The sequence below is a fragment of the Barbus barbus genome (genome assembly GCF_936440315.1).
Source record: "Barbus barbus genome assembly, chromosome: 36".
Taxonomy (NCBI): domain Eukaryota; kingdom Metazoa; phylum Chordata; class Actinopteri; order Cypriniformes; family Cyprinidae; genus Barbus; species Barbus barbus.
In genome coordinates, this window is record NC_136714.1 from 16,398,889 (window position 1) to 16,416,008 (window position 17,120).

Consider the following 17,120-nt stretch of genomic DNA (forward strand, 5'->3'; position numbering starts at 1 on the left):
ATTTACCGCTTGATACACTTAACGATCACTATTGAATGACTTGTGACTGAACATCCTGTTCTGTTTTCCTGTGAGAGCAGAGGTGAGCTAACAGTAACAGAACTGTGGTAATTATTGGGTTCTCAACCATAAAACCTTCAGGGAAAACACTCGATAATACATTCAATTGATTTGTGTTAGGGGGAAAAAATACAAAGGCAAAAAAAGAATGATTTTTATTAAATACCACATTATCAACAACCCCAAACTATTGGTCAGCTGGCAAAGTTGGGTAATACGGTGTCAGTGTTCCACCCTCTTTACTAAATAGTCTGTTGATCATCCAAAAGGGCGCTCTTTGAGTTTAATTAATCTTAATTAATGGATGTAATCCTTTTACAGGAGTGCTGTTGTGGGGATAACGAGCTAGAAACCTCATTGATTCTGGTGAACTCGCTAAATGAAGTTGCGCAAGAGTGTGAAGTTCACCGTAAAAGTGAACGAGAGAGGAGGTGGTAATGACAGAGAAAGAGAGTGGAAGGGAAAGCTGGAGGAAGGAGTGCAGCAAAGCATAAGAGCACTGCGGGGTGGGGGAGACAGTAACAGCAGGCTTTAAAGGAGGGCAGCATGGGGTCCTAATTACTGAACCTTAGAGCTGGCTGACTACAGCTTGCCCTGCCAACCTCTGCACAACCCACCCATCCACCTGACTCACCATAACAACAAACAGCTAGTTCTTCTCATTCGCATTAACAATTACACCAGGACAAGAGGACGTGCACAGTAAAATACAAATTTATTCCCTGGCATCTGCCATTGTGTAACGTCAATGTGGGTGTCAAGTTTAAATGTGCATTGCAAAGAAATTAAATCAGAATTTTACAGTCAATTGTTTAAACTTGAAGTCATTATGAATTGCTGTTTTCTCCCCTGTTTTTTACTCTCATTTTGACACATTTAAAACAATAGAGTGGCAATCAATATAATTCTATATGAACTGATTTGATCTTGAAAAGTGGGTGTTATAAATCAAGAAAGGAGCTCAAAAGATGCACGTTTGCTAAAACAATACCTACATAGCAATTAGTTAATATCAAATAATAATTTTCCATTATTTTTACTGAAAATTGCCACGAACAATTGTCTACTTTAGATTCAAGTTGACAAAAATGATAAATTTACTTCAAAAGCAAAACTTGTCTTCGTTGTTGCACTACCTTTAGTTATTAAATTTTGAAAATGACACTTTCGTGGCCACTATAACTCAAGAATTTTGGTACTTTAGGGACAAAAATGTTCACATTTGCATAAATAAGGAAAACACAAATTTTAGCTAGGTACAGGCCTCTGAATAAGCAAACAAAAAACTTTGTTTCCTTCTATGAAGCATAAATCTAACAAAAAAGATTGAGACTTATAAAATAATAGTCATACCATGAAGACAGAAAAGCTGCATTTTACAAATTTTCTCCTAAATCGAGTCATTACCTCCCCACAAATTTGCTTCTTAATCTATAACTACTAAATTGTAATTATTTATTTGTAAATAAAAACACATTTATTTATTTATTTTCTCTCTCAGCTGTTCTGCCTGCACGAGCTTTCAGTTTTTGCTGACTCAGTCCTCACTGTCACATCTTTATTCACATCTTTATTTAACTGAGCTGTCTTGTAGTCTCTTGCTGTTTTGTTGTTTGTCTTTTGCAATTTACATCGACACATGCTGAGCTTGAGCGTATTGAGGTTCTATAACAGGCTTTGCTTTGCTTTTTGTTATAAATTGTGGCATTTAGCTATTCTGTGCCAAGATCAGCAGTGTTTTTGTCTTGTAACGTGCTGAAGATAATTTTAGTGGAACTTGATGTACCTCCAATAACACGAGCTGTGTTTATTTATTAATTCGCTTTTGTTTTTGCTCACTGTGTTGCGGTGCCTTTCAGACATGTCTCAGAAGCAGATGACATCCTCCATGGCTATTGCTGGGGCCGTGATGGGAGCTGTGCTGGCGCTCTTCCTCATCACTGTCTTCACCATCGTCCTCATCACAGCACGCAAGGCTCCCCCACCCACATACACAGATAAAGTGTGAGTATATGCAATATCTATAGCCTAGATGATCTGACATTTACTGTAATGGTCACCTGCAAGATGGGATCTGCAAGAATGCCATCTTTATTCCCAAATACATTGCTGTATTGCTGTACATTGCTGGATAAGACCTCTGGATATAGCACCGATGCTATGGCGTCTGAGTGTCAGATATCTTGATATTTTGTCACCTGCTTTTGCCACACGTGGACCTTCAGTGTGTAGGACATTGGTGCAGTACATGAGCACTTACCTGGTGAATTATTTAATCATTATGCTTCCTCAGCAACTTCCTGACTGTCCTTATGACAGCATAAAACTTAACCATTACCACTCTTCGGTCATTGACCTTATAGACTTCGACTGGAGATACGATTTGTGCTCATCGATGTGATCACGTGTTACAGTTTAGGTCTAACATGCTAAACCGATGTACTCAGAGTCACATATTGAAGTGAATAGTTTATTGAAGACTGTTGTTTGTCCAGTCAGGATATCATTAAGTACATTACACTCCGCTTGCTCTGTCCGGCTCACCTGTTGGCCTGTCAGAACGAGGCATTTCACGCTACAGCACCTCCTTATGGCTTAACCTTTGATTAGCCGCCTTAGCCATAATAGTTTTTGTCTGGTCAATTATTACTGAGCCCAGAAACCCAGTCAAGACTATAAATGTTCTATTCTAGTGGGAGAAACGTCAGATGGTTTCCTTTTGTTTCCTGGAATGGCAACTGCATGTCATCACAGAGAGGGACTAGCCACAATAGACTACAGTTGTGTATTTGCTTTTGCAGTATACAGAGACTACCACAAGATACATCATTGCAGAACTTGTGTGGGCAAAGAGCTTCAGCTAGTTCCTTTTTTGACGAAGCATGTTGATTTTTCAGTTGTTTTTGTTTGGTTCTTGCAAAAAGAGCTGCTTTATTGTTCTGTCACTGAGAGTGTCTCGAGACATGAGCCCACAGACGTCTCATTTCAGCCAGCCTGGAGGTCTCCCTTTTCCCACAGCCTTCAAAAAGTAGCTCCAAACTAGGCTTCATATGCTCCTCAGAGTTTCTGTTCCACTGGGATTTTCACGCTGCACTTAACCCTGGGTTATCATTTTGTTAATATTGGTTTAAGGGCACTAATTAATCCCTGTTTAAGTGGCGTTTCACAGTTGTAGTGTGCTTTTTACTTTTTAACCCTGGGTTAACAACTCTTTTACTGTGCCAAAAGTATCATTGCTAGAATGAGTTGTTTACAATTAGACAACCGATAATATACTAAATGGTGCTTAAAGGGATAGTTCACCCAAAATTGAAAATTCTGTCATTAATTACTCACCCTCATGTCATTCCAAATTAAGATATTTTTGATTAAATCTGAGAGCTCTCTGACCCTGCATAGACAGCAATGTAACTGAAATGTTCCCAGACTTAGAAACGTAGTAAGGACATCGATAAAACAGACCATGTGACATCAGTGGCTCCACTTCAATTTTGTAAAGCTACGGAAATATTTTTTTGTGCACAAAGAAAACAAAAAAACATAATTTATTCAACAATTCTTCTCCCAGATTTAACGTCTTCCACCATTTTGGAGCATGACCCATGTGTGTGCTTTCCCCATAACGTAATCAACGTAATCAGCATAATCAGCGCTGTTTACGTTCATGAAAAAGCACGCACATCAGATTTGATCAAAAATATTTGTGTTCCAAATATGAATGAAGGTCTTACGGGTTTGGAATGACATGAGGATGAGTAATTGAAATTTTTAGGTGAACTAACCCTTTAAAGGTGCAGTCACATTTACTATTGTTTGATGAATTTTTGTGGGCAAAATTTTCATTTTAACAGGATTCCATGGAATTTTCCCGTGAGGGCGAAAGTTTACCCACGCAGATTTTGCAACAAATTCAAGTAAACGTTCACACGCTGTTTAGTTTGACTGTTAGGTAGAAAAATTACTGTTGAATATCCAACAACGGTCAAACAAGTGGTCAAACGATCAAGTGGTGATGGCAAACTGGAAGAAACCAACAGTTATTTTGCTTTTGTTGGTTCGAAGTGGCTTAAAACAGCTTTCTTGTCAAGATTGTCTCAGAAGGGCAAGGAGTCAAATAATACAAACTGAGATATATTTGTCCAGTTGTTATTGACCATATAAATATGCAAATTCCAATGTTAACCTAGGTTTACAAATGTATTGTGCCCACATAAGACCGCATAGATTTGTTGTAGATGTTTTTATTCTGGCAAGGACCCACCATTGTTAGTTTACCACAGGTTGTTAGTGTTTGTGTCAGCAGAAATAACACTGAATATGGGACGTTTTTCTCACTTTCTATAAAAGAAAGAACTAGTGTAAATGGAATATAAATAGTTAAGCAAACATAGCAAAAAATAGTGTTTTCTAGCCTTAGTGATGGATGCAGTTTTCATGAAGATGAGGTCACAGTGGAGTCTCGCGTGATACAGCTGTTCACTGAGAAAATTGTATTGGGGAACAGGGGAAATGCAGCAGGCAGACAATTCTCAGCGCTCAAACGTCTGGACTCCATATGATTTGTGGATCTTAACATTTGTCTCAGAATTTTCTCTTTTTCCTCAAACCCTCTATTGTAGTCTTCTAATATGACCTGAGCTCGTTATCCAAACATGACAGCTAAGGGGATGTTCACACGGGTTGCATTCAGGAGTTCATGGCTTTTAGCAGTGTGCTCTTAAAAATGCACAAAATTAACTTTTATCAAATGTACATCTCTGTTCTAAGGAAATTAATACGTTTAGGCAGCATATATGTAAGAATACTTTTACTCGGCATATATGTAAGAATCTCGTAAAAAAAAAAGCCAAATCAACATATTTCAATGATTTCTGAAGGATCATGTGACAGGAACTTTGCACCTACAGGAATTTTACAGACTGTAAACGGTAGTATACCATTTTCCCTCTTTTAGGAAATCGAAATAAAATACAGGATTTCTAATATTACCAAAATATACTATCCACATCTGACTAGCAAGTGGAAATTTAGGTTCATGGCTTTTACGTTATTAATTGTCTATTCAAATAAAAGCAATTGCAAAAGAACTCATCCTGTGTGAACGACCCCTAAGGTTTTCAAATGTGCAGAATTGTTGACTGCTACTTTTTATTTATTACTTATTTTCTGCTGTGCTATCTTTATCAACATCATAATCTTAAAGTGAGCCCTCTCTGAAACTTCTCAGCGGTGCTGTCAGAAGCGTCACTCTCAGAAGAGGTGAAAGAGAGGCTCTTATCTGTTTGGGCTGATCCCTGTTCAGCCTTCGTGTGTCTTGGCTCGGCTTTGTTTTGGCTGCAGGCTGCATACAGATCAGTGTGGTGGGACAGCTGGGTTTGGTCTGATGGATGAAACTGCCTCTGCGCTGGAGACAGCAGGGACTCTGCGAGAGATAAGCAGCATTGGGACGCTGACACATGGTGCTTTTGCAGGAATGAAAGCAAAAAATGTCCACATAACTCTTGACATTTAGATCTGATTGTACCCAGTATAGTAAAGGATGAGAAAATGCGCTTCCTTCAAATGCTTCGAGGTAATTTTTTTAAAGGTTTTGCCACTTTGAATGGATTTATGTGAGCTTTCCACATTTATTTTCTGAGTCATGATGATTTTGTTTTGATTTTGTTTTGATAGCTCCCATTCATCTAAAGTGACCTTGAATTTATCCTTCACTAGATGATGTAGCAACATTTAAAGTATCAAAGTAGTTTATATGTCAAGGTCTTGGCTTAAAATCAAGACAATTGGAAAATGTTCCATGCTGTCCGAGAAGGAAAACAAATGAATCTGACCTTCAACTGTGTATTCAGAACGTGAGAGAGATGAAAAGAGAGAAAAATATATGAGAACAATGCAATGTTATTCCCTCTTTGATGCAAGTCTAAAATTTTGGCCTTTCTTTGGTCTCTTTGAACACCCAGGTGGATCCAGTGAGAGTATCCAGGCCTGTCTCTTCCTGCTCATACACTCACCATTATCCTCTCTCTAGTCCATGGATCACATCGACTGCTTTTAATCCTCTATTTCGGCCATAAATTTTCATGGGAAATGCTAATGTGAGTCCATATAGAATTAATGAGTCATAAAACACTGTACACTTTTCCATCTCCGTCCGGTTTAGACTTCATGTAGGGAGGGCAGGGGACACATTAGACAGACTGATAGTCCATTGAAAATCAATTATACAAAACAATGTACTACTAATGGTTGGAGATTAATGTTCACAGGAAGTGGAAAAACAAAGGCAAAGTTGATCCCTTGAGGAATGGGGAGCTTTATGGATGCACACTGGCAAAATATATTAAGAGAGGTCACAGTTCACGTGTTTTCCCTCAAGGGTTTTTAACCAAGAGGTGTGAACGAACTTTATATTTTAAGAGCTTGTTCTCACTGGTTGTCAATGCAGTGCTTTTGAAACTAGCGTTGAAGGTTTAAGATTCCTTATTTGTTCACTAATGGCTCTCTAAACTATCTTTATGACCTTCCGTGGATGACCTTATCCAGGGAGTGAGGAAAGTTATCTTTCCATATATTAGGCACTCTGGGAATTCAAGGTCAGGGCAGGGCGACCCTCAGGACCTCCCAACGCCTGGGATTACATAGCAGAAGCTCAATAGACATTAGTCCATCATAGCCCAGGCTCTTAGGGATATGAGACCACTCCTCTCAATTGCTTCATGTCAAAACTCATCAATACTAAAGCAGAAATTTAAGGGTGATCAATAAGAAAGTAAATTGAGAAAGATGGGACAGGGAGATGATGGATGAGGAAAAAAAAGATAAACCAGGAAACCATCTCAGTCACGTTAATTGAACATACAAGGAAATTCACACTGGAGTCCAGGAGGCAGCAAATGAGTACTATAGGAGATTTAAGTGTGATTATCAATTAATTCTTGTCCTGTGCACAGTGTATATATTTAATTAATCTGTGTGGTCATGGTTTAGTTGTAGTCAAAATCAGATTGTAAATACATTTATAAGCTTTTATTTATACATTTCATTTAATTTTTGATGCATTAGAGAGGAGCGTAGAGCATGTATATGTAAATATCCTATAGAAGTCAACACATGAGGAACTGTTCAAAGGAAATGTAAACAACCTGATTTTTTTTGATTGCATATGTTCTTAGAGAGCCACTGCAGTGACTCACAAGTTAAACCAAAAGATAATGTCATTTGTTTCCATTTCTCTCAGTATTGTTTGGAGTTTTAAAATGGGCTCCAGTTGTATTTATGTATATCACTAATATACACCTCTGCCCACGTGTACCCACACAAAGTTACTCTAGATGGGGTCCATTGTGGCCTGCTGGTGTTTGCTTTAGAGGTCCAAAGAGCATGAGAAAGTATGTTCCAGTGTGACTGTTGGAGCTTGGAGACATGGAGGTCATTTTGAGTGGCTGGTGATTGAGTCAAAAGTGACACCTTGCATAGATAGTGTGGGAGCTGGGACAGACTCTCAGATTCGTTTAAAACCTTAAAAATTTTGTGTTGGGCTCGAGAAATTGGCAGTCTTGATGTGGATGTAAAACAGACAAAAAGTTCCATTCTGTTCCCAGAACTAAAAGAAGGTGTGGTTGTTATTGTTCCTCAGACTAAACACATTTCATACTTTAGTCTAGTCTTGACCAGCATTTCCTCCATCTTCTGACATCAAGACAAAACAGTCACTCCAAAAAGTATTATGATCTAACAACTTTCTTATTATGATATGTTTAGCCTGAAAATAGTGTCTAAACAGTACATTTCTACAAAATAAATGCCACTTGGTTTGATATTTTATGTAAAGCAATGACATCCATACATTTGTGTGGCCTAAATGTGTCCAGATATCTGAGGGTCACTGTAAGTCATGCAACGTGTGCAGTCAGTGATATACATCTGATTGTTGTTGGTCGTCGTCATTCTACAGGATTGACCTCCCTCCAACTCACAAGCCTCCTCCTCCATATACAGAGAGACCTCCTGCCATCCCACTGGCCTCTCAGGCCCCTCAGGTGGCCTCATTCTCTCAGGTAAACCTCACACAGCTCTGTTTACTCTGTGGGGTCCCGACTCTACAGTCTGATTTATTTTCCTTCTGTGGTACTTTGTAATGGAGCTGCATTTGAAAGATGACCACTGTATGTTCCTTATTATTTAAGGAGTGATTATATGCTCTCTTTTAGCTGACTTTTTCCAGAATATTTTTTTCTCTTTTTGCCTTTTCTGGCTTTTTCACCCATCCAACACATTACCCTGCTGAAAAATACACCAGCCTCAGGTGGTTTGCTAGTTTAAACTGGTCTGGATGGTCTCCCACCCAGACAAAAACATTGGTCAAGTTGGTCCAAACCAAGCTGGTGTTGTGAAAAGTGGCCAAAACCGGTCTGCTGGTCTTCCAAGAACACTGGTTTTAATCGTTTTAAGGGTGTTTTCAGTGTTTCAGCAAACAAAATTTAGAACTCTGTTTATTTGGTGTATTATAAACATAATAAAGAAATATAGCTCAGCTAATAATCATGTCCCTGACCTCTATGTAAATTCAATAATATGGAATTTCTTTGCAATTAAGTAAATCAATGTTTTTGTTTTTTTATTAAATTTTTATTATTTTAATTTGTATTATTAGCATTGTTTTGTTTTATTTTATCTTATTTTTTTATTTTTGCTTTATTGACAGGCCAGTGAAGGGTGATTGTGGGCTTGTAAAGCAAATATTCATATCATGTAATTTATTAATTTCAATCGACAGCCCTGATTTAATAAAAAAGAAATATTTCTATCTAATCACATTAAATAGCAAATTGCGTTGTCTAACAGCATTAGCACCAGGGGAGCTGCTAATAATATTTTGGCGTTTTCTATGAGTATGTACATGCATACTAATATATTTTATATCTGTTGTGTCACTTTATAGGCTCGTCAGATGGAGAGGGGCTATGAATTGGCTGAACGAGCACCGGGCAGGGTGGCTCGCAGAGACCTCCAGAGCCCCACTCACCATTCCCTGTCCTATCAGGAGTGGATATGTCATCAGAATGGGGCAGACCAAGTTTACATCAACCATAGAGAACACTACGTGTGACAGCGTCCTCGTGTCACCGCTCTACAGTAATTAGGACACTGAACTATCACCGGTGTATATAATTATTGGTCTATATAATGCATAATGAAAACCATGGCAGCATATATGTGTAATTGTTCTGGCTTGTTTAACATGTAAAGTGTAGTCCAATATTAAATAAATGACCTAGGCTAACTATATCTTTTTAGTCTTTTTGTTCACTCATATTTCAAATGTAGTGGTCAAACTGAGGGCGACTACAGCTAAAATGTCCAAGACTGTACAAAATGCTATTTTTCTGTAGGGATTTTGTTTTAATTGTTAAAATCGTATGTTGCATTACACAAGGACTTTTTCCTAAAATTTAATTTTCGTTGTAGACCAGTTGTCATTTTAGGTTTGACAAATTGAGATTTGATTTGTTGCTAGAGGTCATTTGACATAAGTTTTTTTTTTACACTGTGATGTACATAACACTTAAAAATAAAGGTTCTTTATTGGCATCTACGGTTCCATGAAGAACCTTTAACATCCATGGAACCGTTCCATTGGAAGAAAAGTGCTTCATAGCTGAAAAATGCTCTTCACTCCAATAAAAATTGTTCTTTTATTAACTGTTTACTGAATGGTTGTTTGGGAAACCCAAAATAATTATATGGCATCACTGTGAAAACCCTCTTTTGGAACCTTTATTTTTAAGAATGTGAATTTGAATCATAAGGCACATGCTTATGTACTTTGTCATTGCCTACAGTATGTGCCTTATGATTCAAATTCGGAAATTCGGAAAAAAAGTGGACAAAAATGATCTGATTGAGCTTAAACATTCAAAAAAGCCTCTATTCACAGTTTATTGTGAAGTACACTGATTATGATCTTAGATATTTACATTGTACATAATACAGTATCTACACAATAAACTGTGAATAGAGGCTTTTTTGAATGTTTAAGCTCAATCAGATCATTTTTGTCCACTTTTTTTCTGTTCCATGTAGTGAAGCCTGAACTTTGAATCTCATAACCAAAGCAATCTTTGCATTGCATCATACCGATATTCAAATAAAGTGATGTAACCAGTACATACGAGACTTGTTTTATTGTGTAGCATATTATCAAATGATGTCATTGTCCATCTTGGTTTGCAGTAAACACATCTAAAATAAATAACCAGAGTTTATAAGCCTAGACTAGACAGCACTGCTACTTCTCAAATCCACAAACAATCTTATTAGACAGGGGTTTGAGAGTCAAATATAGGTTGTAAAACCTGATGAATGCTTAAAACACTGCTCTATAGTCATCAAGACTGCTGGACAGCTTTCCCCAGTCGATGATGGAAAATCTCAGACTGCAAAATGCTCTCTGGGAAGGCGCGAGAGACAGCAAATGGGGCGGCGGGAGTGCTAGTAAGAGCCTTTCGGCACAGACTTCTGTCTGGATGTCAACTTATGACTTGTGTTGTAGGTAAATAAACCGGTTATCTGCTGGGCAACTGGATGGGCAAGACCATTAAAAAGCAGGCTTTTAATGAGATGGCGGCCACCAGGGAACAATCTATACTATTCCGGCCCCTTCGTTCAGGGAAATGTCAGCCAGTGGACCCCCAAACACTCAATGAGAGCATTATTTATTGCATTGGTGAGTCACCTTTCTGGAATGCATCCACCATCGCTATATAAAAATGTGTCAGTCCCACAGTAAAATATAAGGTTGGACTCATCCAGGATTAATCCGTTTAGACTAATAAAGGTGCGTGTCTCAGTCCAAATCTATTACCGAGCATGCAATAATATAACAGTCTTCTCATCACTTAATACAAACCAGAGACAGCCATGCTTTGATATATGCACTCTTCTACCATTTCTTGACAGAGCGTGTATATCCTTTCAAGTTTTTGTCTCCTGATCTCTTGTTTGTGTGTCTGACCTGTGGTGGATCTGATATTTTACCACATTAAGAAGCCATCTGAAGGATTTGAGGTGCTGAGGTCTATAATTTTCACGTGAGAGATTTCGTATTTGTTCTGGATTAGCAAACGTTCTTTCGTTCCAGCAAAGGTCTCGGTTTTACAAGACTCTAGACACAATGTGGAATGTTGCATAAATATTTTTCCAATAGTATCTTCGGAGAACAAAACCTCTGGGAGCTTTATAATATGTAGATATTGAGCTCCTCTCTACTTTCCAGCAAGCATGAAACATTTTTGGTTAACTACAATGTAAAGTAATATCTTAAACAACTGTTCACACAAAAAATTAAATTACGAGATTGTTTATTCACTGTCATCATGCCAATCTTGTTTATCACAGCAACGTCCAATTTGTGAACAGATCTTTCTTTTGGATCATTACGAGTAATAGGTTCACAAAATTGGTCTGAATTTTTTCTTTATTAATTGTTGAGTTCACATTTTCTGTCGGTTTCTCAAACTAAGCTAACTGGCTGCTGACTTGGTATTAAGCCATATAAACCACATTTATGATTATTTTAAGACATTGGTTCTCAACCTTTTTCACTCAAAGCGCCCCCAAGATATTTCCTCCGGAATTTCTGCTATAATTATGACAAACTGTTAATTAGTCTTTTTTTTTTCAATAAACAGAAACAATATAGTTATAAAGAAAAAAGAAAAGAAAAAAAAAACAAATAAGATTTATAGATTTAATGTTTATTAGCATTTTAATTAAGTTATATTTATAATTGTTATTTTAATTGATCAATAATAATATTAGTATTAATTGTATTAATAATATATTAATTTGAATAACTTTGTCATACTGTGACTCCCTTTTTGAGAACCACTGTTTTAAGGTGCTTTTCTGTCCTTTTTGAATCTTTAAAGCATTAGTCTTTCATTTCAATTAATTAAAATTTTTGAGTGAACTAACCCCATACAGACCACTTTAAGTTTATATAGAAAATCTGCTTTACACTATCCTACTGATCCAGAATATCTCTTCGAATTCCAAAAAACAGCAGGGAATGCAGGAAAATGTCTTCTAGTTGCTTGTGAAAAGTCATTTGTCACTTTAGATTAACACGGGCCATCTCTGGAGCAATGCTGAAGTGTAAAATAGGGCCATAAAGTGTCTCTTAACACAGCAAAGTACATCTAGAAATTCTGTCCTGCAACTGTTATCAGGAGACTGGTTAACTTTATTAGAACTGGAACGATCTGTAATGTCCCAAACCCTGTCTGTTTTTCTGCCTTTCTACCTTCAACTATAACACGTAATGGAGATGCAGTAAACGGCAGCCATATTGGACACCTGCCACGATGTACGGCCATTAAACTATTAAGTCAGCTGGCCCCAGAGTGACCGTCCAGCACAGATTTACAATCCCACAGAAGACAAGGGAGAAGAGGAGAGGGGGACAGTGGGGGATGGTTAGCATAGTCCAACATTACAGATTTATGACGATGAAGCAGGAGGTGCTATGGGCCTCCTCCTTTTCTTCTCTTCTCTCCTTCAGAGCTGAAAGTCACCTTGTTGTCTTTAAGAGACGGAGCTGACGTAAGGAACAGGAATAGCTGAGGTAACTCTGACTCAGGTTAGGGCTGGGATACAATGCTCTCGACAGACAAATTGCCAGACAAAGGAACATCAAATGTGTCTCATTACTGGTGTTAAAACTCTGTGGTAGTCTTCTCAGAAGAAAAAGCATAATTCAGAAAGGGGTCAAGGATGTGCTGGTTTTTCTTGCAACTTTGAGTGTCTGATTTTCTGACTTTTCAGAATTGCTAGTCTTAATTCTAAATGTATATATCAGGTCTGAATTGCGAGAAACAATGTCAGAATTGTGAGATATAAATGCAGAACTGCAAGAAAAAAGCATTAAAAACTAATTAAAAAGATGAAAAAGAGAGTGGGGAGGGTTGTGCCAATTATTTGCTCAGCAGTCCGGACTACCCTCTGTAGTCTTCTGAGGTCAGATTTGGTAGCTGAGCTGAACCAGACAGTTATTAAAGTGCAGAGGATGGATTCAATGATGGCAGAGTAGAACTGTTTCAGCAGCTCCTGTGGCAGGTTGAACTTCCTCAGTTGGCGAACTTCCTCAGCTTCCTCAGCTGTTATATTAAATGATATAATATAATAGTTTGCAATATAAAAGAGGCACAACCACCTGTTTTTTGTACCGGTAAAATAACTAAAAATAATAACACCGGCATATTAAAGTTACAAATGACACACTCGCTCTTAAGTAAAAATAAGGTGGCAAAAATCATGTTATAGTAGCATTAGTCAGTAGATGGCGACGTGTGCTGAATCATTCACTGTCTTATACAAACAGAGTCGTTCAAAAACAATTATTCATTCACGCTCAGAGACGGACAGTGATTCATTCTGCTGTGGTTTTGCTAGAATCTAATTTCATGGAGTAAAACAAACTCTAGCATGATCCTGCACAACACCGGAATGACAGCCCATGAAGCGAAGACACCAGAGAGCTGAGCAACTACCATGCAATATTAATGGATGGCTTTCTCCAGGTACATTATACTTAATTGATTCAGTATGATAAAGACTTCATCAATCACATCTACATTGGGCGCATTTCAGAGGACAGTGAAATAACATTCCTCTTACTTGCTGACTCATATTTTTGTTGTCTAATAAGATATCAGATGAAGATAGATGAAAAGATATGTGGAGCCATTCATTCACCCATTGATTTGTGTCAGCATATGGGACACTGAGGTTCATCATAACTTCCTAAAGAGATTATAAAGAGGAGCCAGACAGCTGCAGCAGAACTTAAAATCATCCACATTTATCTCACGTCTAGATGAAAAACAGCTGTTTATAAAACCTGTCACCAGTAAGTGCCTGTTGTCTTTTGGCAATAAAAATGCAATAATGGAGAGACACAATAATTCTGCTTATGGCTGTGAGTGTGTTATTAAAGTAAAAAGTGGTTCTCAGCTGCTGGGCTGCGAGTCAACTAGTGAGGAAATGACTCTTATGAATCGGTTCTTGAGTCAATGTAAATGATTCATCAAACAGACTCATTCTCACTCAGTCTTTGCTCTTGACCACTTGTCTAGTTACATGATATATTCCCTGTTTTTGGCTCTAGTGTTCAAGTAGGTGTGAAGACTGCAAGTGTGGGTAGAACCTTTGATTACCTGATACACTAAATCTGCCTGATAGGACACTTTTAAAATAAATGTATAAATGTCTGTTCAGTAGTCTCCATATAACAAATGACACTACTGTATTTAATTGTGGTGTTTCTAATTAGGCCTAATTAGGTTTCACTGTCATTCACAAATCATCTCCCGTGGCCTCTTGGGATATTTAAGTGTCCATTGGATGCACACTTCAGAATCTCACCAGAAGTAGTGGGTCATATGGAAACTTTTCACATACAGTTTCTCAATACGCTGTATTTGGACATACTACTCTTTTCACGTACTGGCTATCGCCCACTATAGAGTAGGGAAGTATGCAATTTCAGATGCAGCCATAGTGTGGATTTAGTGTGCATTAAGGACATTGACCTTTTGCATTTTTCAGACTTAGGACAGTCTTGAAACTTGCCTCCTGTGGCTTACATGTGTAGTCGAGTGGCCAAGACATCAAGTGTCTCACCCAGTGATTTGTTCTGACCCCTTACTGAGTTCAAAACTAAATCTCTCACTATTTACTAAGGTCCTCTTGACAGTGTGTAATTAAAGATTTAGATTTATAACATCCTGTAGTAATATAGTAAAATTATATAAAAACAATATTCACAAAACACAGTTTAACACATTGACGTCTAGCTGCAAGGTTGAAACATTTTACTTATTTATTCAAACAAACAGAAATATTCTTATGAAATAAACAGATATTCATGTGGTGCAAATCCAACCTGGATCACTTGAATGACAGCATCAAACTAGAAAATAGTATTATACAAATAGAAAAACACAATATAATATCTGAGGGAAAACCTGATGCAAAACCACTGTAGTGACTTTGCTGTATACGAATCAATACAAAATGTTGTTCTTTACAATATAACATTGCACTGTGTCTTTCTTATCCAGACACCCTTGTGATTTATCTGCTGTTAAACCAAGCTATGTCAGGCACTGCCCTTATTGGATTGAAACTATCAGACCATTTCACCCAACTTCTATTCCTTTCTAATTATTATTTATGAGTTTTTTCTCGGTTCCGTTCTGGCCGTTAGAAGACAGAGGCTTTCTTTTTTTTCTTCTCCTTTTTTTTTTTAACAGGAGCCCAAAAATAGCATACATTTTTCTTTGTTAGTGAATGTAGAGGCAACTCAGGCTTGGACTCCGAGATTGTGGAGGATACATCTGGTGTTATAAAAAGAGAGTATGTGTATGCAAGTGTTTTGTTAACACCGGACGGATCAAGATGCCCTACGGTGGGGGATGGTCACGTGAACGATTGATTCTGCTCAATGTCTCAATACGCGCCCCCCCCCCCCCCCCCCCCCCCCCTCTCTCTGAACTGTCCTGCTATTTCTCCATTTGTCCATCCATTCCCTGAAGATTGCCACTGCACAGGCCTCTCCAGTTGTTTTTCTCTGACTATTTTCACAGCTTCCTCAGCAATCTGGATTGCATATCTGTAATTTGACCTTCAGTGCAATTATATCAAACCACACATGGACATCTTGAAGAAAAGAGAGTTCAATAAACTCACAACAAAATATGTTTCTGACACTGTGAATGAAAAAATGGCATAGAGCAGAAATGCGACAGCTGCTTCATACAGCCTCAGTGTGATTGAGACATTAGTGAACCTACTGTATCCCTGCTGATAGCAACATAATCTCAACACTATTCGGCCTGTAGCATTCCGGATGGACGTATCCGCAGGGACAGCTGGATAGTCCGAGACATTCCCGGTTTACAGTGCCTCCCCTTCTCCCGACACTTCCTCCGGTCCAGATACCCAACCATAGCCATCTAGACTCACTCCTTGAATAATTTCCCTCTCTCAGGAACAAAGAGATTCTCTCTCAGTCTGTCCCAGTGATTATCTGGGGCCATTGTGGCATTTCGGCTCAGTGAATGAGATCATTCAAGCGGCTTTCACAAAGTCAAAAGGACTGCGAGAAAGAGTTTAACTCTTACTTGAAATGGCTTGCTATAAAATCACAAGTCAAAGAGGTCAGTAGTTTGCAAAGTATGAAAACCTCTATTTGTGTTACACATCCCCATCTAAGTGAGATGGGTGCATGCTGTAAATGTGCAAGAGCTCTCAGCAAAGAGCGCACATCAATATAGAGAGAAAAAAACATTGGTGTATGATCAATGACCAGGCATTTGTAGCGAAGCAAGGATCCATTTAGACAATCAATAATATTAAACAAGCAATGAATGATTGTTCTTCTTATGAAGTAAATTAGTAAAGGTGTCATTCATTTCATTTCAGCCATTGTGGTAGAAATGTGTCCAATTCTGACTTTCCTGACCTATAAAAAGAGATTTCTGTGACTCACCTTGCAATGATCTCTCCATGACGCATTCTTGCTGTGAAAGCACTTTCTCTAAAACTCAGTTACAGCATCTTTGCCAGACAGCCTCATGTACGACTAGTGAGACTGACCAGCACTCAAATGTAGTGCGCTACTTCCACTTCTTTCCCATAATGCCGCTGGGCAAATCCTGCTGTGAGATCATGTTCTATCAATTAAGAATACACGGCTTAGTGTTCTTTAATGGGCTCAAGGTGTGTATTGCTGTCTGATTCAGCTGGAATCTTGTGTCTGATGGCTGCTGATGAATTGCATGGCAAATCGATTCTTCATTTCATGGCACTTTAAGGCATTTTGAGTTCTTTTCTGTTTAGTTATTCATTTCGTTTCATTGCAGATGTTTCTGGTCAAGTGCGAGAAGTAGAGCTCATTCATGCTGACGCACTCGAGATAGTATTTCCCTCCGCCGCTTTCATAAAACCACAATCCCAAAATGTGTTGGCAGAATCATCTGTGAGGATGTCATCATGGA

At 38.2% G+C, this 17,120-nt stretch overlaps 1 protein-coding gene across 1 annotated transcript in view; it reads left to right on the forward strand.

The window, feature by feature from the left end:
• The window catches only part of LOC306855849 (nectin-3-like protein), a 63,614-nt gene extending 53,391 nt beyond the window's left edge, over positions 1–10,223 (forward strand). Inside the window, exons 6-8 of the mRNA XM_079394769.1 lie at positions 1,920–2,064; positions 8,015–8,117; positions 9,002–10,223. Of these exons, the coding sequence (XP_079250895.1) occupies positions 1,920–2,064; positions 8,015–8,117; positions 9,002–9,169 (416 nt within the window). The 3' untranslated portion in view covers positions 9,170–10,223. The remainder of the gene's footprint in view (positions 1–1,919; positions 2,065–8,014; positions 8,118–9,001) is intronic.
• The last annotated feature ends 6,897 nt before the right edge of the window (positions 10,224–17,120 follow it).